Source organism: Lepisma saccharinum, chromosome 25 (assembly GCF_977018435.1).
Source record: "Lepisma saccharinum chromosome 25, izLepSacc3.1, whole genome shotgun sequence".
Taxonomy (NCBI): Eukaryota; Metazoa; Arthropoda; class Insecta; order Zygentoma; family Lepismatidae; genus Lepisma; species Lepisma saccharinum.
The window spans coordinates 42,007,597-42,032,521 of NC_139253.1; the positions used below are offsets into that span (position 1 = coordinate 42,007,597).

Here is a 24,925-nt window from a genome sequence, read left to right on the forward strand (position 1 = left end):
CCTGTTCGCCATCGTACGATACTTACTGCGTTAATAAGCACAAAGCTCCCAATGGAACAACGAGAGTACAAATAAACGTCACATCACATGCCACATACACGTTTATCGAAGAAACAATGCAGTTAGGCAATACACGACGCGACAACAATTACTCCCACGTATGTTATTCCTACATTCCGCTCATAACAAACAGGAATCAACACTGGGGCAAAAGACCATCAGCAACGCTGTGAATTGGCAACACAGCAACGTGCAGAACGAAGTTAGCGCTGCAGCTTCCTCCCGCAACTGCGTAACTCTCGGCTCCACCGCTAGGTGGTCTGTTCTCTGGTTGGTCAGCGGCATGTTCCCCGCTCCCCACTTCCCCTGCCAGCTTCTAGAGCGCAAGACGTAAGAACTGAAAAGAGCTATAATCATAAACTTGCATTTCTCTCGTCTTAATCTGTTCTTAAGATTTGTAACATCCTCTTAGCAGACGAATTACGTGGCAGCAGCAAATTTGATGCTTATTCTTACTGCTGACACGTGCGTGGCAGCAGACTCGGCCAACAAAATATTGGTAAAACGAGACAGTGGTTACAGGAGGTACAGTGGGATCCATGAGTATTACCGTGCAAATTGTCCATCACCATGTTCGTGCACTTCATTTGACCCAATAAGAGCTTCAAGAATTACAAGAAAACTCAAAACAAGCTGTTGACAACTTCTGCACCAGCATACATAAAATCCATCGCTTACAATCACATAGGATCTAAGAAAAATTAATGAAAATAGTCATGGACAATTTGCACGGTAATACTCATGGATTCCACTGTACATAAACGGAGCATCTGCCTTCGTGCACCTCTAAATGAATTGCCCCTTTTCGTAATACGAGAGATCCAAATAGTAAGAAACAAATGTGAGGTGACACAAACATTTTCTTAAGGGATATGAGTGTAATTTATAAAACCAAGGAACTCATATACGCTAAAATACAGACAAATATACAAACAGAAATTAATATTTTTGTAATATTTCTGGGCACTGTTTGGGTGTGGACGAATTGTATCGCCTCGCCTCGAACTACTTTGCTTCTGCGCCAGAAGGAAGGTAAAAAAATCACGTACAGAACAAGAGTGAATTGAACTTCAATTTCTCAGGTATTGTGTAACGGATTTAAATGAAATAACTGTCTACGAAACGCTTAAATAAAATACCTTCCTTTGTGTGTACTTTTACGTACGTTTAATAGTAAGTGACAGTCCTTTAGGGTCTACATACAGGGAAATCGTATTCTTGGATGTATGGCTTTTCTACTTATGTGAACGCTAACAACGATATAAACATTTTTCGTGAGTTGCAATCTACAGCCTCAGATTATTCCGTAGGAAATAGATTTTGATTATAATTTCTGGGTTTCCATGAATGTGGTTGTCTTATTTTCATGTATGCATATCATTGCACAAGTGATTTCAGTTTTCGTAGTTGGGAACTGAAGGTTTTACCACAGACGGGTTTTACCATCATATATGAAAACTTGATTGCCCATTTGCTCCATGCTATCTCATGAAGTTAATAGTAATACCGTCCGCATAGAAGTAAATATAAACGATTGCCACATGCACGTGTGCACTCACAACTTGTCATTTCATCTTGCAGCAAAAATGGGCGAGACCGTAGGATTAAGTGATGGCGAAGCACAGAAGCACTGCTCAGAGCCAGATCCTGAAACAAGTGTAAGTGTAATTACGTAGTAAAGGAAAGTGAAGATTGTGTACAACTTTTTATAATATTTTTTTAACGTTTAGGAAAATTACTTTCCAACAGGGTAACTATACGATCTCGGCAGTTTCATTTTTACAGAAGAAACTACTTACGGAAATGAGTTTCTGTAGCATTCTGAAAGTTCGTGGACGTATTTTCTTCCATCGTGTATTGGACCAGGAATTCATGTATTTTTGAAGAAAAGTATATCTCCGAAGCACAATTGCCGTTGCTTGTATTTGCTTCCTCTACGTGAACTGGATGCTTGCCTAACCTAACCTTGCCGGAAATGGTTCGTGGGGCTATCTGTAAATGGTTTTTGGGTATGACTTGAGGTGACCGGACCCCCCTCCGATTTTCTTCATATTTGACATACTCACTAATTGAGGCCTCCTAATCACGAATCTGAAGTTAAAATTTGTCGGTCACGTCTAGAAATTGTGAACCATTGATGCTAGCCCCACGAACCATTGGTGCGTGATTAGGTTAGTTTCGGTTAGGTTAGGCAAACATAGTTAAAATTTGGTGTCGTGCTAGTATCAGGAATATATATATATATATATATATATATATATATTTGGTTGTGAAACAAAAAATTTCGCGAAAATAGACAGTTTCCATTCCGAAAACTAACACCTTATTTTTGCTTATTTTGCAATTTCTCAATTAGTGAGTATGCCAAATTTGAAGAAAATTGGAGAGTGTTCCGTCCGGTCATCTCAAGTCGTTCCGGTTTTTGGGGCTATTCAGGTATTTTTTCTGTTACGAAGGTTCGAAACACTGCATACCCACATGTTCCACCACTCTACTCAAGCTGCACCCGCCATATTGTGTGTTACGCAAGCGAAAAAAGGAAGAACAATAATTACTCTTAATGTGATAAATTAAAAAGCAAAATTACACCTTAAGGAATCTTTTGCAATGCAGAATAGGTAAGTACGAATGTGAAAAATGATGAGAGTGAGAGGTGTTCTGCCGAGATCGTATAGGTACATCTAACAGAATGTACATGGTGGTGATAGTGAAAATCTGTACACCTACAGAAAAATTATTTATACGTCATGTGTGAAAATGCTATATATTACAGATGAACTTGTTTTCCGTTATGTAAAGAAATGAAATAAAACAATATCCAGCTGGTAAATTTGCGACAATTCAATACTATTATAACTAGTTTGTAATGTTTCCAACAAAATACCAAAATGTAACAATGTAATTTTACAAATGTTACGAAGGACTTGCATCTCTTGTCAGCTTGTATATATTTTTTTGGCTAGAATGCACAATCGACCCTTGTTTTTTACCGTTTGAAAGTTAAAAAAAAATATTGTGCGCTAATAGTATGTATTTAACACTTCGAATTGCCACTGTGCATTTTTCAATTTGAAGTTACATTTCTATGGAATAATAAAAAAAATACTACTACATTACTTGCCATAGCTGGTTTCCTTGAACCTAATCCATGTTGTAAACACACAGTACTGCCAGGTCGAACTTTGGTTTTCAACGGGAATATATATATATATATAAGACTTTCCACTAAGATCCAACTTTTTTTAAATCATGTTTTCATTCAATGGGGGACTATAGAATAAGGCGGGTAGCGGAGGCGGGGCCGTGGTAGCTGTAGGGGGCGGTAGGTTAATTACCCCAGGGCCGGAGCCCGAAATCGGGGGTGCAATTAATACTACTTTTTTTCCACTTCCAATTGTTTCTCTTTAAATTTTACATTTCTGGAATCCTAGATTCATACCCTTTCCAACGATGTATCAAACATATTTCTATTAAGAAGGGTCGATTCGACATCCTTAACATTTTTATTTATTTATTTATTTATTTTTTTTGTTAGCTGATTGGTGTGGGTTTCATGTTTACACAATTTTTATATTTCTATGAGATAAAAATGAATGCAATGCACATACATTTGTAATGTGATATTTTTGATTAAGTAAGATTGTGCATGTTGCTCAAAAACATGGAGGTAACCAAAACAATAATGTCCACAGAATGTCCACAATACCTGTATGCAGAAATATGAGACCGAAAATCATTCGGTACCCTAGACCCTCTGTAGCCCCTAGATAAAGTGAAATATTGTGCATGGTTTAGGAAGATTTTGTTGCATTTTCAGTTGATTTTAGCTCTCTGAAATGTGTTATTGTAAAGTAAAGTACATCTGTTACCTTAGCATGTTACTTTACTGTGAAGCAGAACTGTTTTCAACTCAGCTTTAATTCTTTGTTTTAAGTCTAATAGATCTTTTATCTGACAAATTGTATATTTGGAGGAAGGTTGTTTATAGTTTCTTTGAAAGCTGTTATCCATTTATAACTTTCTTTTTCTTCTATGGAGGTACGGTACTTTCTGTGTGCTTTTCACTGTGCTGTTTCTTCTTCCCTAATAGAAGGCTTCGCGTAAGTGAATGTAACACCCAAAACTACTTTCCACAACAGCAGCTATAATTGTACGTAGTTATGTTAGGTTTGGTACTGATAGTTATTTTCGGCATGTTCTTTTGCTATTTTAGTGTACATACAAACATTTTTTATTAACAGAAAGCAGCAAAAGTACTTGAAATTGCAGGTTTTAACTTAAGTGGGCCACTCTTTGGAATAAAATATCTCCATTGTTTGTGCTTTCCTAACCCTGGAACCACATTTACATTATGTAAAACATTGAAATCTGTTGATTTAAAAAAAATCGACGTAATTCTCGAGGGGCACAGTGGGTAAACGTCCCCAATCATTCTACACACAAAGCACACCATTCTCTAAGAATCGTACATAAGAGATTTGTATAATGAGGTTAAAAATCATAATTGTAACACTTGGAACCTGGGTGAGCTTAATTATTGAAATTTTATACAAAATTTCTGCTGGGTTACTTAGAAAAAACTAAAATACCTTAGCATAAATATTCCACAAGTGTTTTTTAGTCCACTTTATCCACAGAAAAGCTAATCAAAACTGGGCCTACAGTTTAAAGTGGGATCTGAGCAACCATATGCCTCTACTGGTTAGTAAAGCCAGGCCGCTTGATTGCAAGGTGACATTTACCCTCCGTTAGGCAAGTGGGGTGTCAGCATCCCCCATCAATATTCATTATTAGTTTGCAATACTGTGAACTATACTGGACTAAGGATAAGATCTACGTTAGGAATAAGGATATTAAATTAGGCACCTGGAATGTTCTGAGCCTTTACCGGCCTGGGGCATTTCAGTGTACAGTTAATGAGATAGTTAAGTATAAATTAAATGTAGTAGCTGTCCAGGAAGTTAGGTGGCCAGGAGAAGGGAATTGTAAAACTAAAAATTATACTTTTTTCTATGGTGGTACTGAAAATCATAATTTTGGAACAGACTTTTTCATAAATAATACAATTATCTCGGCTCTTAAAACAGTAGAATTTATTAATGATAGGATATCATGCAGTTTTACAGGGTAGGTGGTGTAAAATTATTTTAATAAACATACATGCACCAACGGAAGATAAAGATGATAATACTAAAGATGATTTTTATGCAGAGTTAGAACAGATCTTTGATAAATTTTCCCAGTATGATATGAAAATTCTGTTAGGTGACTGTAATGCACAGATTGGCAAAGAAGAGACATTTAAACCCACGATTGGTAAAGAAAGTCTTCATGAATTAAGTAATGATAATGGTATAAGATTGATTACTTTTGCAACCTCAAAGAATTTAATTGTGAAAAGTACCACTTTTAAACATAAAGATATCCATAAATATAACTGGTCTTCTCCAGATGGTAAAACTCATAATCAGATAGATCATATTCTCATTGATAAGAGAAGGCATACTAGTATAATTGACGTTCGTACACATAGAGGTGCTGACTGTGCCAGTGACCATTATTTAGTAATTGTTAAATTAAGACAAAGACTCTCAGTGATAAATCATAAGCAACAAAATTTAAAAGTTATAAAATTTGATACAGGAAAGTTTGCTGATGAAAGAATTAAGAAAGATTACCAAATTAAACTGTCAAATAGATTTGATGTTTTGCAGGATTTAAATGATGATGAAAATATAAATGAAACAGACGTAAATAAGAATTGGGAGCACATACGTAATGCAATAGAATCAGCAGCTAAAGAAAGTATAGGATACCATAAACCAAGAAAAAGTAAGCCATGGTTTGATAATGAATGTCATAATCTAATAGAAATAAGAAATCAGGCTAGACTTAGGTGGTTAAATAACTCTGATGATACAAATCTACGCAATTATAATAGAACAAAGCGAGAAGTTAACCGCACGTTTAGAAGTAAAAAAAGAGATTACTTGAAAAGCAAAATTAACGAAATTGAAACAAACCGCAAAAATAAAAATATCAGAGATTTATATAAAGGTGTAAATGAATTTAGAAAGGGGTGGCAACCTAAAGGAAACTTGATAAAAGATAAAGATGGTGATTTTCTAGCTGACCCAAGCGATATTCTAAGTAGATGGAAGAACTACTTTAATGACCTTTTAAATGTCCATGTAGGAGATAAATCAGAAGTAAATGAAGTACACACAGCAGAACCTTTAGTTCCAGAACCTAACTTGACTGAAGTTAAGGATGCTATTAAAAGGCTAAAGAATAACAAAGCACCTGGCATTGATTTAATACCAGCTGAGTTAATTAAATATGGTGGAAATTCATTAATATGTCAAATTCATAAATTAATTTGTTTAATATGGAATAAAGAAGAAATCCCTCAACAGTGGAAAGAATCCATAATTGTTCCTGTGTTTAAAAAAGGTGATAAAATGAACTGCAGTAATTACCGTGGAATTTCTCTACTCTCAACAACATATAAAATATTATCTAACATTCTTTTAACAAGACTAACCCCATATGCTAATGAAATTATAGGTGATTATCAATGTGGATTTAAACGTAACAGATCAACTACAGATCAAATTTTTCACATCAGACAGACACTTGAAAAAAAGTGGGAATATAATCAAAATGTCCATCAGCTATTCATTGATTTCAAAAAAGCATATGATTCGGTCAAAAGAGATAAATTATATTATATATTAGTAGAGTTTGGAATACCTAAGAAGCTTGTTAGTATGATAAAAATATGCACCAGTGAAACAGAAAGTAAAATTCGTGTGGGTAATAACATGTCTGAAAAATTTACAATTCATGATGGGTTAAAACAAGGAGATGCATTATCTCCATTGCTCTTTAATTTTGCCTTAGAATATGCTGTAAGGAAGGTAAAAGAAACTAAAGAAGGACTAAAATTAAATGGTGTGACTCAGTTGTTAGCATATGCAGATGATGTAGACTTACTGGGGGATGATGTGAATACAATTAAGAATAATGCTAAAATATTTTTCAAAACTGCTAAAGAGATAGGTTTGGAAGTTAACAAAGAGAAAACTAAATATATGCTTACAGGCCGAAACCAAGTGTTAGGTAATAATCAAAATCTAATTATTGATAACAACTCGTTTGAACCAGTTTCCAAATTCAAATACTTAGGAGTAATATTAACAAATGAAAATTATATTAAAGAGGAAATAAAAAGTAGGCATAATTCAGGAAATGCATGTTACTTCTCTCTTCATAAACTTTTGTCTTCTTGTTTAATATCTAAGAAACTAAAAGTTAAAATATACAAAACAGTAATTTTTGCCTGTAGTATTATATGGATGTGAAACTTGGTCCCTTACATTGAAAGAGGAACATAAATTGAGAGTGTTTACATAATTTAGAACTATATAATTTGTATTTATGTCCAGATATTATTAGAATAATTAAATCAAGAAGACTTAGGTGGGCAGGCCATGTGGCACGAATGGGAGAGGAAAGAGGAGTTTACAGAATTCTTGTTGGGAAACCTGATGGTAAGAGACCTGTAGGAAGGCCAAGACGAAGATGGAGGGACAACGTTGAGATGGACCTAAAGGAAATCGGTAGGGATGGGAGAGAGTATATAGATCTTGCTCAAGATAGGGACAGATGGAAGGCCTATGTTGCTGCAGCCATGAACCTTCGGGTTTAAGAAGGCTAGAGAGTTAGTTAGTTAGTTAGTTAGTGAACTATACTGCATGTGGGTGATTTTGTGCAGCTGAATGATCTTTCTTTGTATTTATTTGAAGCTGAGCTGTTTTGTTCTGTTGCATTTCTAAGCAATGTATGCTTGGGGGGACAGTTGCCTTCACATGCCTAAATACATAACAAGAAAAATGTCGAAGCATAGAGAGAGAGAGAGCACAGCAGATTCGATGTTATTCGGAAGTGGAAGAGGGATGGAAGTGAACATGACACCGTTGTGTTACGTATTTAGGCTCTGTCCGAAAGGTACAAAATACAGACTTGAAGTATGGTTTTCACGGAAGTGACGTCGCCTAGTACAGTTCGAAAGCGCCAAGTACACAGCTCGCAGCACAGATGGTTGCTGACTAGGTCACATGATTTCCGCACTCGTTCATTTGTTTAAAATCACGGAGGTAGAAAGCCAGCAACACAGGTTAAATATACGTTATGGGTCAGCAAGTTGTTGGTTAAAGTTCTTCTAATGTGTGGAAATATATGTGTACGAACATTTGAAAATGCTATGTGTTTTCTACGGTGAAAAACAAGTGTTTAAGATGCAGTGAAAACAAGGTGTCCTCAGTTTTATCTACTAATCATATTTGGCACTGCAGTCGGAAGTGCAATTCGAAAGACTTTCACTTCCAGTCCATGATTTCAAGACCACATTGCAAGACCATACTCGGAGGATGCTCGCTTCAAGTATATTCTTGTACCTTTCGGACACAGCCTTTGTCACGTAGAGCAAACTGTCCCCCAAGCATGCGACTGAGATTAACTTTATAATATATATGTCACTTAAGAATTGCAACCAATCAGAAGAAAGACAAAGAAAGAACATTCAGCATGCATGCACAGTATAATTCAACGTATATTTCATACCTTATAGATAGTTAAAGGGTTTGGAGACAGGTGTACCCCACATACATATGTATGTTACAGAAAATGATGATAAATAACTAAATAAAGAAAAGAAAGTGGGAAAAACTGGACTGGGCCTAGCCAGGCCAACCCTGACTATGAATTTTACATGTAAATTTTATGGAGCTCTTGTGTTTGTACTCTCACCAGCATAATCCTCTATGGGTTGCAGTTTTGTATCATATGCATACATGTATGTGTGTTTTGTTTCTTCATCCAGTTCATCTAATTTCCATTCATCCTCGCAGGGTCTGAAATGCAATGTATAAAAGAATTTTAAAAAATTACAATTTCTTAATACAATAGGTTTAAAAATATAGCATGCTTCCTGCTTTTAATTTATCCCTAATTTTAAACTGCCTGTGGCTGCAAAAATTTATACAAGTAATTGTCCTCAACATGCTGCATATATTTTGACATTGATGTGAAAATAAGAAAATGCATTTTTTCTTTGCCTTTCGCAGGATTTCATTTTCCAGCAGACTATGTTTCGCATAAAAGATCCCAGGAAGTCCCTAGATTTCTATACAGGAGTTTTAGGAATGAATCTGCTGCAAAAGTTAGATTTTCCAGAAATGAAGTTCTCATTGTATTTTATGGGATTTGAGAAGAAGGGCGATATACCAACAGATGTTAAGGACAGAACACAATGGACGTTTTCAAGGAAAGCAACTTTGGAACTGACACAGTAAGTTTACTTTGCATATACCAACAATTCTAATACCAAATCAAAAAAATATTATATTTAATAGTAACAGGGTGGCTACTCACCTGGAATTCTGCTTGAATTTTTCTCCGTACACTTGAAAAATTGCCACTTTTATTAATCCCAATCCCACTGAATTTATGCATATTTATAAATGCCCTGAGGCAAGTTTTTCACAGTTTAGGTTGTATTTTTATCGAGGAAGGAAAAGAAAACTGCGTGGAAAATGAAACAATTCTCTCAATCCATATCCTTCGTTAGTGTCGTATGCAGAACAATCTGACAAACAGAAGGTTAGTGCAAGAAGTTGATTAGGTATTTTTATTCTTGTTGTTGCTGCTGTTGATTAGGTAAGTTTGAGTGTGAAATTCTTGTACAATTAACAATTTTTCGAAGCTCAGTATATTCCCGTAACATTTGTGACTTCTGTTTGTAGATGTATTATGAGTCTGAGAATATGAATTGGCAAATGTAAGCTCCACACCTTATATATTAAAAAAAAAATGTATTTATATGTATGTAATATATATATACACCGTTTAATGAAATTGATTTAGAATTTTCCAATACACAGATCCTTAATATTGTTAATGTATGAGGCGCATCCAGAAAGTAAGTTCCAATGGTCTGTAAAATGAAATACGAACGTCAGACCACAATGATTTTATTACTGTGGAGTTAGTGATACATAACCTACTTTTCAACATATGCACCATCCTTGGTGAGACATTTGTCGTAACGCGGCACCTACTTTTGTATGCCTGTGTCAAAGAATTTTGCCGCCAAGGACTAGAACCAGTATATCACACCCGTCTGCAACTTAGCTGTGCTGTCCGGCCACAAATCGTTTCAGGTGGAGGAACAGGTGGAAGTCTGAAGATATCCCAACCATATTGCTGCAGAGTAACCTGCGTGAGCCGTGCTGTATGGGGTGTGCATTATCATGCAATAATGTTATTCCTGCACTCAGCATTCCACATCTCTTGTTTTGGATCGCCATCCGCAGTTACCGCAAAGTGTCACAATACCGTTCGGCAGTGATGGTGTGCCCCTGGGGTAAGAACTGGATGAGGAGGACACCCTGTTGGTCCCAGAAGACGATCTCATGCAGCAGGAAACTGGAGATCTGCGGAAACTGATATGAGAGTTCGGACATTGTGAACCGCCGGTTCTGCAGCATTGCTTGCTGCACACTTTCTACCAAATCAGTCATCAACATGGATGGTCAGCCACTACGGTGTTTGCATTGCCTTGATTCTCTGCCTGAAGCACAAGCGTGCCATCTTTGACTGCTGTTTTGCTCCTTTTCTCTCTGTTAGACAGTAACCAGCCTTGGCTCTACCAGTTACTTGTTTCGTTACTGCCACAGACGAATAAGAGTAAAAACATAAAAAAAAAAATAACAATGCTGTTCAATCAAATTACACATCTTAGAATAACCACCATACAGTTTCTTGTTATTATTATGTACCATGGATATAGGTGAATCTTAGTTCTTTGTTATAAAGGATAGTCCAGACATTCCGTTAAATATATATGAACAGTATTTATTTCTTGTTTAAATATGTACAGATGAATTACAAGGCAACAACCCCAACATGATCCAAATTAGTTAAAATACGATATTTTTTAAAAGTGTATATATATATATGTATGTAGAATAGAGGTTCGTTCGTTGGCCTAGAGCATCAGAACTATCTCTATTTAAATATAGTTACCCAATGACCGCTAGCCTTCTAGACTAGCCACAGCCACTACTGAAAATGCTGTTTGTTTAATAAAAACTTAAAACTTGGATGCAAACGAGATTTGTATGTTGGCCAAGACCATCAGTACTATCTCCAAAATTGGTTGACCTGTGACCGCTAGCCTTCTAGACTAGCCACAGCCACTACCGGCGCCGAGAGAACTTTCATAGGTCTCTCCTCTTGCCCAAGCAATGAAAAAATGCAAACCCCCACTACTCAATAGAATCCCTTATACAGGGAGTCCATAAAGTCCTGCAAAAAACTAAAACTCTATAACTTGAAAACTATTAAGTTTATTAACAAAATATTTTGTGTGTATTTACAGCAAGGTTCAAAGTTTATTTCCTGCTTGTTAGGTTCATCGCCAAACCTCCAATTGTGCACCATTCACGTCCAAACACTGTTGCAGTCTTTTTGTGAAACCGAGAATTGCATGCTGACGGTGCTCTCCTGGTATATTCATATATATATTTTTTTCTTTTAGGTCATCCGGATTAGCTGGTTTCTGTGAATACACCTCGGTCTTTACATGTCCCCACAACCAATAATCGCAAGGTGCCAAGTCTGGTGATCTTACAGGCCAAGGTGTGGACCCTCTTCGACCAATCCATCTACCTTGAAATTGTTCGTTAAGAAACTGCTGAACTTCAAGGGCAAAATGTGGCAGCATGTGAATGTGGACATCATTGATGATGCCTAACCTATGAAGTTCTGGCACAAGGAATGTCTGTAGCATGTTCAGATAGTTGTTGCCATTTACCGTGTCTTCCTCGAAGAAAAATGGACCAATGATGTGGTCCATTGAAATCGCACACCACACATTCACTTTGGGACTACCCCGAGTTTGCACTTCAAACTCGTGTGGATTTTCAACCCCCCAAATTCGGCAATTGTGCCTGTTCACTTTTCCCGACACATGAAATGTGGCCTCATCTGAGAACAGAATCCGAGACAGAAGGTCACAATCATCTTGTAAACGTGTAAGCATTAACCCACAAAACAACATTCTCATGTCACAGTCTTCATCTTTCAGATCGTGTACAAATTTTAACTTGTAGGGCCGGGCCTTCACCTTCTTGCGTACGATCTTGTGTAATGTTGACTTCGGTATTCCCAGTTCCAGTGATCTTCGTTTCAGCAATTTCAATGGACTCCGATGCACGCTGTCCTGCACTGACTGAATCACATCGTCACTCGATCCTGGCCTTCCACTGTGTGGCAAATCTGACACACTTCCTGTTACCTTGAACTTTTCATACCATCTCTTGATACTTGAATTTGCTGGGGGTGATTTCCCATACATTGTCTGGAACTTTCTCTGCACTGAAACACAAGATTTTAACTCTGCAAACCACAGAACACACTGTGCCTTTTCCTGGATGGACGCCATCTTAAATCACATGATCACGTGATTACCAGTGATTACTGAGCAGTGTGGCCAGAACAAAACTTGAAACTTCCACCCTTCTCACCCAAAAAATGTGTATTGTTAAACGCAACAGCTAAAAAGTTACAGAGTTTTTGTTTTTTGCAGGACTTTAAGGACTCCCTGTATAGGTGATTCCATAAAAGCCAGTAAACTACTTCTTTTTCACCCCTCCGGTTTTTGAAAGGACAAGTTTTTAAACTAACCGCCTTTCCCAGACACGTAGGCCAGCCCTACAGCAAGTTACATTGGAAACTGAATAACAAATATTACCTTCACCAACCCATAAAAAATAATATTACTGAACATATGCCAACATCCAATAAAGAAAAGGATCATGTACTGGTTCTACCATTACACTTCTCTCGATCCAAATCTGCGAATGCTACCTCAATAGCATCCTGGAGAGGTGCCTGGACGTGTTAATGACCCTTTCAAAAATGCTGCACGCGTAATAGTCCAGAGGGTTTGAATCTGGACTATTTGGAGGCCAGAAGCAAGTTGCAGCGGGCAACTCTTTTGGTCTTGGAAGCTTCAGACAGCATCTATTGTACCTTGATCACATACGATGTGTGTCTCAGGACCTCTTCAATGATCAGATGCATAGTGGCCTCACTTACCCCCCCCCCCCTCCCCTCAAGGTGGTTGCCTATTTTCTAAGAGACATTCCCACTTCCAAAATTAGCTCTTGAGCTCCTTGGACAGCTACCAGTGTCCTTTCTGCCTCCTTTGAATGAATTTTTCTGCCCGGTTTAGCTGAACCCTCATCGGACACCTCCGAGGCAACATACTTGTGTGCAATGTCATACACAGTCTATCTCTGGTACTCAAAGATCATTATGATTTCAGTCTGCCACCTTTCAGTGCCAAGACCTTCAATAATAATTGCAACTCCCTGATTGTACTACTCTGCCATTTCGATGTTTGCATATCTTACACACACGTTTGGTCTTTCGACACGTCAACAATCAACTACTGCTGAAGTCAAATTTGGCGGATACTTCAACTTGAACTTTGTCCAAATTCTGCTGATGCATCCTGATATATATATATCTCATCCAGCCTCTAAAGTTTAATGCAGGTCAATATGGAGTGTAGTCTTATTTTGTGCTGCACTGTATGTAATCCAAATAAAATTATTTCATGAATAAGTTGTTAATTAACATAATATTTACAGACATTCAAGCTTTGTCAAGGAAAATTATTGAAATATGTCTTAAAATTATTTCTTAGCTCTTGTATTGAGGAAATAATGACAGTAGCAAATGAAGAAGGTTGTCTGTGATACTCTGATTTGACAATTGTGACTACTTAGTATGTGCCAGTCAACAACACTGACTTACATATGAATGTTTTTGCATTAATACTTCCTTGGTTCCACATTCCTATGCTGATCTTAAGTACCCTAAGAACATCAGCTCAGTTCTGGGAGCCGTTTGCATTCTTTATTTGTATCAAATCAGAGATGAAGTTGTGAGAAATACAGACACATTCGTGGGAAAATGTTGCATGTGTAAGGTAAAAACAATTTACTTGCATTCATTTCCACAGCACTAGAAAAGTCACCCCATGTTCTACACATACTTTTGAAAATATTCCCAAGACTGAGTTTAACAGTTTATTTTTTGTTTATCCCTTTATATACCTTACCTATCAATTGTCCAATTGACTATGTATGCAGTGTTTTACTATACACAGAGTTTTGGTACCATTATGGTCTTACGTTTACATTATATGGATTGTGTTAATTGCATGTAAATAATTAAGTTAACTTTAATTATTTTTCTCTGACAGCAACTGGGGAACTGAAGATGATCCTGATCAGAAGTATCACAATGGAAATTCAGATCCACGTGGATTTGGTAAGTTTTTGTTTACTTGACTTTACAGTAATATTCATGCTGATCTGAAATTATATCTCATTACGAAAGTTGGATGTACAGTATGCATATTTTAATACTAATTATGTTGTATAACAGAATTACATAATTAGCATAAAGTAATAAAGATCGTTGCATTGGTCTGGCCTGAGCATGGGTGTTCTCTGTGAGTGTGCCTTCATCAATTTCGTCATATTATCACTCATCCTCATAATCACAATTAGCCCAAAAGTGGCACTAAATAACAAAAATTAAATCTAACCTAATATATTGCTGAACTTTCATTGGAGAAAATGACACCACATGACATTATTTTTCTTCTGTCTGTCTTATCAATTCCTGGCCCAACAAGAAAAAAGTGCTAGAATTGGAAACTTTAAAATAATACTTAAACCAATTCCACTTTGATTGGCAGCCACCTAAATGTTAGCGTGTCTACCATGTAGTGCACCACGGACTTAATTTTGCAGACTAAGAAGGCTCTTGCATCTGGACTCACACCCAGTATAATCATCTGTGGGACTAGTGGTGTGTGCTGTCCATGTGTGTGTTATTGATCGTCCTTTCATCAATTTCATCGTATCACGTCTGAGTAAGAAAACTTTTCCTTAATTTATGCCAAAAAATATTTTACTCAAAGCATTCAAATGAATTGTCATACGTAATTCATTGACATTCTTATACTGTATAACATACTATGTGTTTCAACAGAAACGCCGTGATTTCAAATGACCCTAAAAAAATATTTAGTGTATTCACAGTAATAATTTGTATATGTTATGATTGACAAAAGTCTAAAATTTAATTTTTGGCAACCTTTAATCCACATGAACGAAGGATTGATTGATTGATTGAATTTAAAATTTTGGGTGCGTCAGCACTAAGGCTATTTTGCACTCGTCACATTATACGGGGTCCAGCCCCTTATCGTTACAAATAGCAACTCTATCGTTGCAGAACTAAAATCATAAAATATTAAAATGTTCTGACTTTCGTTAAAAGCTGAGGCTGTACAGGGGCACTCAGCACACATAAGGACAAAACAACAGGACAACACAAACAAAATTATACTGGCCATGGGGCCAGTCGCCAGAGCCTCGTTAGTCTTCAGTCCAGGGTGTACTAACGTGGAAGTGAGGTTGACATTTGGGTGTACTACGTGGAAGATCACCCCTTACACCCCACATGAACGAAGGAGACACCTCTGTACGCACAAAGGGTTTTGTTATGGTGGTGTATCGAAACGTGGCTTGATTGGACCTTTCTTTTTTGATGGCTATGTCACATCAGAAAATTATTTGCAAATGCTGCAGGAATACTTCATTCCTGGTCTTTGACGGAAATGTTGTCCAATTCGTCACCAATGGTTCCAGCAAGACGGAGCTAGGCCGCATACAACTGAACCTGTCCTGACAATCGCTACACACATTTATTTCAAAATGGTTTCGAGTGGCCTCCAACTAGCCCTGATTTAAACCCGTGAGACTATTTCTTGTTGGGTTTCCTAAAGCAGGGAGTTTTCAAACGAGGACTGCAATTACTAGATGATTTGAAAGCAAATATCGAACACTGTACTGCACAAGTTAGTCGTGCAACCCTTGGTCAGATATTTGACAACATGTGCAACCAGGTGCAAGAAGCGATAAATCATCAAGGTGGACATTTCGAACATGTTTTCCATTAAACTTTTTCGTTTTCTCTATCAGATTATGTAAATATTTTTTTTTGAGTAGTTATCATAAATATTTTAAAATGCCATTTGAAATCACGGTGTTTCTGTTGAAACACCCGGTACATTCTGTTGTATGTTAAGGGCAATCGCTCAAATTACTTCTGCTTTGAGAACCAAAGACATCTTTCAGTTTTCAATTGGGAAAAATTGTCACCTTTATATTTCTCTGTGTTCCTCTTTTGAAATAAAACTAACCATGCATCAGTGAGAAAAAATCATGCATACTTCACTTCAGTCCTATATCAAATGATGTATATGGGAGCTATCAGGTTTGAGGCTCCCCCTTCCTGCCCCCACCAAATGTGTTAAATCCTCCAAAATATGCTGTTTATTAAATGTAAAATAGAATATGGGTAATTCGCGAAATTCCAAAATCGGCAAGAATATTCACTATCTGTTGTTCTGAAAATGTTAATCTGAGTGTTAAATAAAAATCCTTGAAAAAATGGAAGCACTTGCAAGGGGGACTGTGACATGTGTAAAAATTAAAAAATTGGTGTTTTTCAGAATATTGTTATAGGCACCTGATTACAAATCTATGTACAGGAATCTGTGGTTTTGCATGATAATCTGTAGTACATGTAAAATAAAGAACAACAATCACTTTCCGAAAACATAATGTATTGGATTTTATTTGTTGCAATATTTGTAACCGAAAACATATTGAGCATATTAAAGAATTTCAGACATTAAAGACAGTTCTTATTAATATTAACTGCCAAAGTTTTAAATACATAGAACTTTTGTACTCAATTGTTCGCTAAACTATTTCTTGTTGCTGTTCTATTAATTTAGTATCCACTGCCACCATCCTCATTGGAACTTGCTGCACGGTTGCTTGGCATGCATTTTGTTTTTAGGTTGTTGACTGCTACTAGGTGTGCTGTAGTATGTGTGTTTTCCGGTTGTCACTGTTTAATTCGTGTAAGAAGAGCATGATGGCAAGTGTTTCTTTTAGTGTCGATGAGAGTGTGCACTGTGTGTTTAACATGCAATTTTTGGATCTGATGTGCTTGGCGAATCTGGTGATGAGTTAGGCTTCTCTTGCATATGTTAGGTGCTTCTCAATTCTTTCATTGATTGATCTGATGTGTCTGCTGATGTAATGTGCCTTGCACTTTTATTCTCCTTATACATGCCTGGATTTGTATAATGCAGAATGCAAGTGCAAGACACATTACATCGAGAGATCCATCAGATCAATGACTTTGATTGTGACTAGTTAAAGTGATAGATAATCATATATACCAAGAGAGCATCATCTTATCAAGCTGGTACACAAAAGCAAAGTCTCAGTTCTTGCACCCATGGCACAGAGAATGCCACATCCAGGAACACAAAACCCAGAAGCAATAACATTCCCATACTTCCCTGCAACATCTGGTAAACTCCGAAGGCTTCAAGAAAGATTGCTTAAAAATAGTGATTTGATGTGATTGGATGTTTCTTATTTAGCATTGCTTTTTTGCCACTTTTGGCTAATCACGAAGATGATGATGAGTGTGATTAGGCTGAACCGATGTCATACTGCCAACCTCCCTCGGTGGAGTGGTTCACATAGCATGTTAAAATGCCAGGGGTTCTGAGTTCGAATCCCATCCTGAGCATGGGTGTTCTTTGTGGGTGTTCCTTCATCAAATTATCACTCATGCCATCTTCGCAATTAGTGAAAAGATGCAGAAAAGCGAAATAAAATCAATCCAATTATAGCACCAATTTACCAGGGCCTTTCCAATGGTGCAGTGGTTGCATCATCACCTTGTAATCAAAGGGTCCCAGGTTCTATTCCCGGTGGAGGCACATAGTGGTTCGGAACCCACTTTAAACTGTAGGTCCAGTCCTGATTAGCCTTACTGTGCATAAAGTGGACTTAAAACACCAAATCAATCAAAAAGCATCAATTTACCAGAGTTTTGCTTGAAATATTCAAAAATTACATCACAATATAAAACTACCTGTTAGGTAATCACAAAATTCAGTTTCTCACATAATATGGGTACAAAATCAATGGAAATCTAATTTTGCATAACTTACAGGCTAATTAGACTTCATAACGTGTGATGCAACATTTTTGTAGACCCTTGAAGTAAGCCTGCCACTGCCCCCATACTTTCGAGTGTATGGCCTTATTGTCCTGGTACCTTTAAAAAAACCAGGACATCAGTTCCACTGAATTTTTCGGTTCCATTTTATATCCTTTATTTTCATTTATTAATTATAATATACATAATGTATTACAAGAAAAGTAAAACAAAAATAGAATATACAATACACTGATGTTCAAGTGTTGTTTGTTTGTAGTATAAACTCCATTCTGGGCAACCAGAATGATAATAAGTATAATGTGTTGCTTAGTTTTACATAATTTTATTTATTATGAAAAGTGGGTAGTTGTTTCAGTTATATATTTCTATTGCAAATTGTTTTGTCATTGCCGCAATCATTAATTAAAAAACTAGATTATATTATTTTATTTTGTTTTATCATATTTCATTCTGTTATGTAGTTTACTGATGTACTAGCCATTCTGAAAAAAAAAATGACTCGTTAATTGATAGTTGATTGTGTATTGTAAGGTGCGCTGACCCTCCATCCTATTCTAAAAAAACAGAATGGGCCCCCCCTGTCGGCCTCAACAGCCTCAATTTTAATTTATTTCATCCTTTGTTGCAGCATGATTTATTTTATTAAGCAGTTAAGGAGGATTTGTACAGAGAAAAGGGTGGTGTGTTGTTTATTGTGACAGGTAGGCTTTAATAAGGATAACGCTTATCATTTTTACCCCCTTGTGCCTGCTGTGTAGTTTTTAACCTTTCTCTTCTTTATCGGATCCCCACGAACAATCAAAATGTCACAAAGTATCTGTAAATAACATCAGTTATTCTATAAAAATGTGTGTTTCTACAATGCTCTTCTTTTCTTTTGATTGATTAACTTTGAAAAACTACAGCCTTCATTATTGTAAGTTGTGACATGTGGGACAGAATTCTTCCAGTTCTCAGCAAGCCCAATCCTTAGCACTCTTGCCTTTAGCATGAGTGATCACATGTTTGGATGGGAGATCCAAAATTTCGATGTTTATCTAGCATTGCAAGGACAAATTCTCTTCTTTCTCTCTTAGTCACCTGCCCCCCACCCAGGTGTAGGCTGTGACAGGCCTCATTAGCCAACAGCAGAAAACATAAATTCGAGAAAAGAGGAATCAAGCTGGACTGGAATTTGGAGACAACACGGGCTATGAATAGGGACATTGAATATTGGAACACTGACAGGAAGGACTGAAGAAATTGTGGATCTAATGGAGAGGAGAGGAATCAACATCTTTGGAATGAGCGAAACAAAATGGAAAGGAAGAGGAGAAATAAAATCCAGGAAAGGCTAAAAACTGTACTTGGGATCTACCGAACAGGGCAGGAGAAGTGGGGTTGGATTTGTAGTCAGAAGTGGAATAAGTGAGGAAGTATAGAGGTTAAATGACATAGTAATAACACTAAAAATGAATGTAAGAGGAAAAGTAATAGAAATAATTCAAGTGTATGCCCCACAAACAGGATGTACAAGGAAAGAGAAGAAAGAATTTGAAGAAGACTTGGACGAACGTGTAGGAAAGGAATGGCAAATTGTAAGAGGTGGTTTTAATGCACAAGTGGGAAGAGACTGAAAGGGTTTACGGAAATACTTGGAACAGATGGATGGGGACAAAGGAATGAGGAGGGAAGGAGACTACTGAACTTTGTAAGATAAACGGATTGTTAGTAGGTAAAAGCTGGTTTGAGAAGAAATATAACAGCCATAAAATTACAAGATACAGTTGGAATAATGAACAAAAGTCTGTAATAGATTATATATTGGTAAACAAGGAAGTAAACTGAACAACATTAAAGTAATACCCAGTGAGAACTTAGACAGTGACCACAGGCTACTAGTAGGAGATGTGAGGAGATGGAAAATAAAAGATGGAAGGGGTGAACAGGAGAGAAAGATAAGATTGTGGAAATTGAAGGACAAGATGATAAAAGAGAAATGTCAAGAAATATTCTGTACCAAAGTGCCAAGAGATGAACCCAAAGGAATAGAAACAGAATGGATAAGATTTAAAACAGAATTAGTAGAGGCAGCCGAAAAAGTATGTGGAAGTACAAGCAAGAAAAGATAGAAGAAAGAAACATCATGGTGGAATGAATGAACTAAAGATGCAGTGAAAAACAAAAATGATGCATTTAGAAAATGGTGTAAAATTAAATCACAAAATGCATGAAAAAAGTACATGAAAAAAGAAATAGACAAGAACAGCAGTAAAGGAGGAAAGAAGAGAGTGGATGGAAGAATGGGCCAAAGTGCTAGAAGAAGATGTAGATGGAAAGAAGTAAGTATTGTATGGATTAGTGAGAAGGAGAACGTGGAGAAATCATTTCGAGAAATTGCTGAACGTGAAAAGGAAATGATAATGAAAAAGTGAAGGAGAAAGAAAACAGGAAGGAAAAGAAATGATTCTCTCATGGGAAAAAGTGGAGGAAGCTCTGAAGAGAATGAAGAGAGGTAGAGCACCTGGAGTAGATGAAGTGTCAGTGGAAATGATACTAGGAGTAGGAGTGATTGGTGTGCAGTGGCTATACAGAGTGTTGAAAACAGTGTGGCAAGTGAGAGAAGTGCCAAGAGATTGGACAAAGGGACTAATAGTTCCCATATTAAAGAAGGGTGACAGAAAGGAATGTAAAAACTATATATGAATAACACTTATGTGCCACTCAGCAAAGGTGTATGAGAAAATATTAGAGAAAAGAATAAGGGAAGTAACGGAGCTGAACATGAGAGAGCAACAGTATGGATTTAGAAGAGGCAGATCAACAGTAGACCTGATATTCACCATCAGGCAGGCACTATAGGTATGGAAATGATTTGATAATGGTATTCATAGATATAGAAAAGGCATACGATAGCATGGACAGGACAAAGATTTGGAAGGCTCTAAGAGAAAGGAGTCGAGCAAGAGATAGTGTGTAGAGTGCATAGCACATTCAAGGCCAACCAGAAATGTGTGAAGACACCAGTGGGAAGAACGGAGTGATTCAGTATAAGTAATGGAAGAAAACAAGGAAGTGCTCTTTCTGCACTGCTTTTCACAATTACAATGGATTCAATTAACAGAGAGGTGGGGAAGAGATGAAGGCCCTGTTGTTCGCTGATGACTTAGTAATATGGGGAAACAGGGAAGAAGTAGTGCAGACAGCTTGGTAGTTGGAATGAGGAAATCAGAAGAGCAGGAATGAAATTCAGTGCAGAAAAGAGTGATGTGTTAATAACAACAAGAAACAGAGCCAGAAATGAACCAAGAATAAAGATGGACATGGAAGAGTTGAGGGTAATGGAGAGTTTCAAATATCTAGGAAGCATAATTGAGAGAAGTGGAAGAATTGATGAGGTAAACAGAAGAGGACAAATGGCTGGTGGACTCTTTTATCAAGACGTTTGAATATTAATATGGAACAGGGATGTACCTATGAAATGCAAGAAGTTAATATATAACACACATGTGCAGTAATTATGTATGGAGCAGAGTCTTGGACAATGGCAGAGAGAGACAAAAGAGAGATTCAGGCAGTGGAAATGAATTTTTTAAGGAGTATATTGGGGAATACTAGAAGGGATAAAATATGAAATGAGGAGATCTGACAGACAGTGGCGGTGGTGAAGGTTCAGGACAGAATAGATCAAGCACAGATGAAATGGTTTGGACACATGAAGAGGATGGGTGCAGAAAGACTCCTTGTGCTTACAATGCACAAGGAGTAGGAATAAGGCCAAGGGGGAGACCAAGATGTCGGTGGAAAGAGCAGATACTGGAGAGTGTTAGGAGAAGAGGACAAGATTGGAACACCGTGGAAGGAGAGGAATGGTGCCGACACAGCCAGAGGCAGGAAACAGCAAAGGATGATGATGAAATGATGATTTAGTTCATTTTAAAAATTTGCATTTCTACTTACATAATCACAGTATTAGTTGGTGTGTGTGTTTTCAGTCGCCCATATTACTGTAGTCATCCTATGAACAATAAAATAAGTTCCAGCAGTCACACACTATTATATATATTGTTTTTATTTCATTGCCCCATGTTTCAGATTATTGCTTTTATAGCTGTAGTAAAACTGTTTACATGTTTAGTGTCAAAATGCCAAGAAGCAAATTAATGGGAAGTGGCAAAGAATGCTTGTTAAACATAATTTATATATTTTTTAATTTGAAATATTTGTTTAACAAACAGTACACAAAAATAAGAACAACATCTACTTAGTATTATTTTCCATTGCAGGTCATATAGGAATTATGGTCCCAAATGTAGACAAAGCCTGTGAGAGATTTGAGAAATTGGGTGTCGACTTTGTGAAGAAACCTAATGACGGTAAGTGTTTGTATTTTCACTTTTGTACATGAAAACAATAGACAACTGAAGGACTGTACATAACAAGAAATTGAACTTTGTTCTTTGGCATTGCAATGCACTACCAAGTCAACTTATGGCTTCACCTTTAATGTTGTCACCTTAGATTTCAATGTCCATTCTACATCACATTATGACGCATGATGTCCCAGCTTCGAATCCTAGCCTGGGCATGGGTGTCAATTTCATAATACCATCACTCGTCCCCATCTTTGTGATTAGCCAAAAGTGGCAAAAAAGCAAATTAAATAAATTCAATAAATAATTCTGTGCCCATTCTAGGTACACTTCAGTATCAAGTTGCCTGTACCTTTTGTTCGACATGTCAAGGTGTTGTAAAATTATTTTTTTAATGTATATTTGCATGTAAACTTGTTACTGAAGTTGTTCCATTCAGGACAATATTACCCCTATTAACCAACTGCACACACTTAGGTAACTATATTATGAATTTCACTTACCATGCCTTACATTTATTATCAGCACTTGATGACAATTTTTTTATGATTGAAAATAAAAGTAACAACATTTTATTTTAACAAAATAAATGTGTGTGTGTAACTACATGGATGCATGATCATTAATGAACACAATATTTTTAAGTACCACTTATGATGAACACAATAACAATAAAAAAAAGAGCACTTGAAGAGTACCGAAACCTTTCTTCTCAGAAAAGATGCACTGATAATCAATATTTACTTGCCTTGTGAATCTTGGAATTTAACTTTGTCAGCATGAAGAGTATGATTTTTAAATTCTTTATTAGATACAGTGAAGAGAGAGAGAGAGAGTGAGTGAGTGAGTGAGAGAAATATCCTTAGAGATACTAATTCGAAAGTTGTTTAACATAAGAATGCCTTAAATACAATTTAGTACATGTTTTCAATACCAAGCTAGCACAGACTTAAATTTTTGTTTTATACCAAAGCAGTTTTTTGTGTTGCTATCCCAGACCACTAAGTTACTTGGTGTTTCCAAAGACATCAAAGTAAAGAGGCTACTAATACAGTGCCTTTCACGGCTGAGTCTTCCGCAGAGCGGCAGCTATTACACTAATCCAGTCTGCCGGGGAACTGGATGCTACATCCACGTAAATGGAACCGCTAGCTATGTAATGAAATAAGATCGTACAATTACGTGGACAGTTAAAATTAAAATGAGCACGTACCTTGGTACGGTTTCAGCACCACATTTTCACCTGGTGGCAAAAATTTGAACTTTTTTTCTTTTGTTTGGTACTCACTTGCCCATGCATACCCTCTATACTAAGTGTCACCGCAATTAGTTGCTTTGAACAGGCTCCAGAGGGCTCTAGTAGTGGAACTTTAATGATTCTAACTAACTGGTTTCATTGAAGTTTTGCTCTCATTGCATGTGACAACAATATTTTTACTACTAATTAATTTAACTGCCATAACTAGTAGCAGTGCATATTTCTTAATGATAACTGTTTTTAAGTTAATTTTTTCTTTCCAGGTAAAATGAAGGGAATAGCATTCATAAAAGATCCAGACGGCTATTGGATAGAAATTCTGAATAATAAGAACATGTCTAACTATGCGTAAAAGATCAGAACTACACCCTGTTGTACATAAAATTTATATTTTTATATTTAAATACTTTTTTAATGAGTATAAATGAAAAAAAGGTTGTGTAAAACTATTGTTTTGTTGAGACTACCACTGACCATTGACAAATTTACATAACGACACTGCATAATGCTTATTATATTGTTGGGCTGTTATTTGAAACAGTACATGAGAAGTGTCTTGCTATATGCTGTATGTATACATTTTGAAGTAACAGATGCTTGTTCTAAATGCATGTAGTATATATTTATATGCACACATGTTAATTATGTATATGAGAGTTTGTTTTGTTAATTTTCTGCAAGCCATTTTTAATTTTTTTCCCAGTGTAATTATGTGTTTACTGCATGATGATATAACAATAGAATTTCTTTATGTTGGTTTATATTCAGTGCTTTATATATGCATTGTGATAAGTAGTGACAAGTGCCATGACATTAAAATTGGCTATCAGGGTTATGTTGTAGCCACATGTAGACAATGGCAATTTAATAAAGAACAATCATGTAAATATTCCAGTGTAGATTAATTTTTTTGTAAGTGCACATCTTAAACGTACCGAAGTAACATAACTAACGTTCCTTAGCCACAATCTCTCTCAGGGTGTGAAATCCCTCCACCAAAAATTTCTGAAGGTTTGACTTAAAATATACTTTACTAAGGATAATATCTAAAACA

At 36.5% G+C, this 24,925-nt stretch overlaps 1 protein-coding gene across 2 annotated transcripts; it reads left to right on the top strand.

Moving 5' to 3' along the window:
• Positions 1-1,043: 1,043 nt before the first annotated feature.
• On the top strand, positions 1,044-24,758 carry Glo1 (Glyoxalase 1). Of its 2 annotated transcripts, none has more exons than XM_083112057.1 (6): positions 1,044-1,142; positions 1,642-1,718; positions 9,189-9,412; positions 14,399-14,466; positions 22,527-22,616; positions 24,135-24,758. In XM_083112057.1, exons 2-6 carry the CDS (start codon positions 1,647-1,649, stop codon positions 24,221-24,223), a joined length of 543 nt encoding a protein of 180 aa, XP_082968183.1. In that variant the 5' UTR covers positions 1,044-1,142; positions 1,642-1,646; the 3' UTR covers positions 24,224-24,758. The 2 variants fall into 2 exon arrangements, with proteins under 2 accessions (XP_082968183.1, XP_082968182.1); XM_083112056.1 differs by lacking the exon at positions 1,044-1,142 and adding an exon at positions 1,314-1,334.
• Positions 24,759-24,925: the final 167 nt, after the last annotated feature.

Excerpts from the sequence above, each read along its gene's own strand:
- Glo1 (XM_083112057.1), top strand. The coding sequence starts at position 1,647 with ATGGGCGAGACCGTAGGATTAAGTGATGGCGAAGCACAGAAGCACTGC. Across the intron at positions 1,719-9,188 it reads AGCCAGATCCTGAAACAAGT|GATTTCATTTTCCAGCAGAC; the intron begins GTAAGTGTAATT and ends TGCCTTTCGCAG. Across the intron at positions 22,617-24,134 it reads TGTGAAGAAACCTAATGACG|GTAAAATGAAGGGAATAGCA; the intron begins GTAAGTGTTTGT and ends TTTTCTTTCCAG.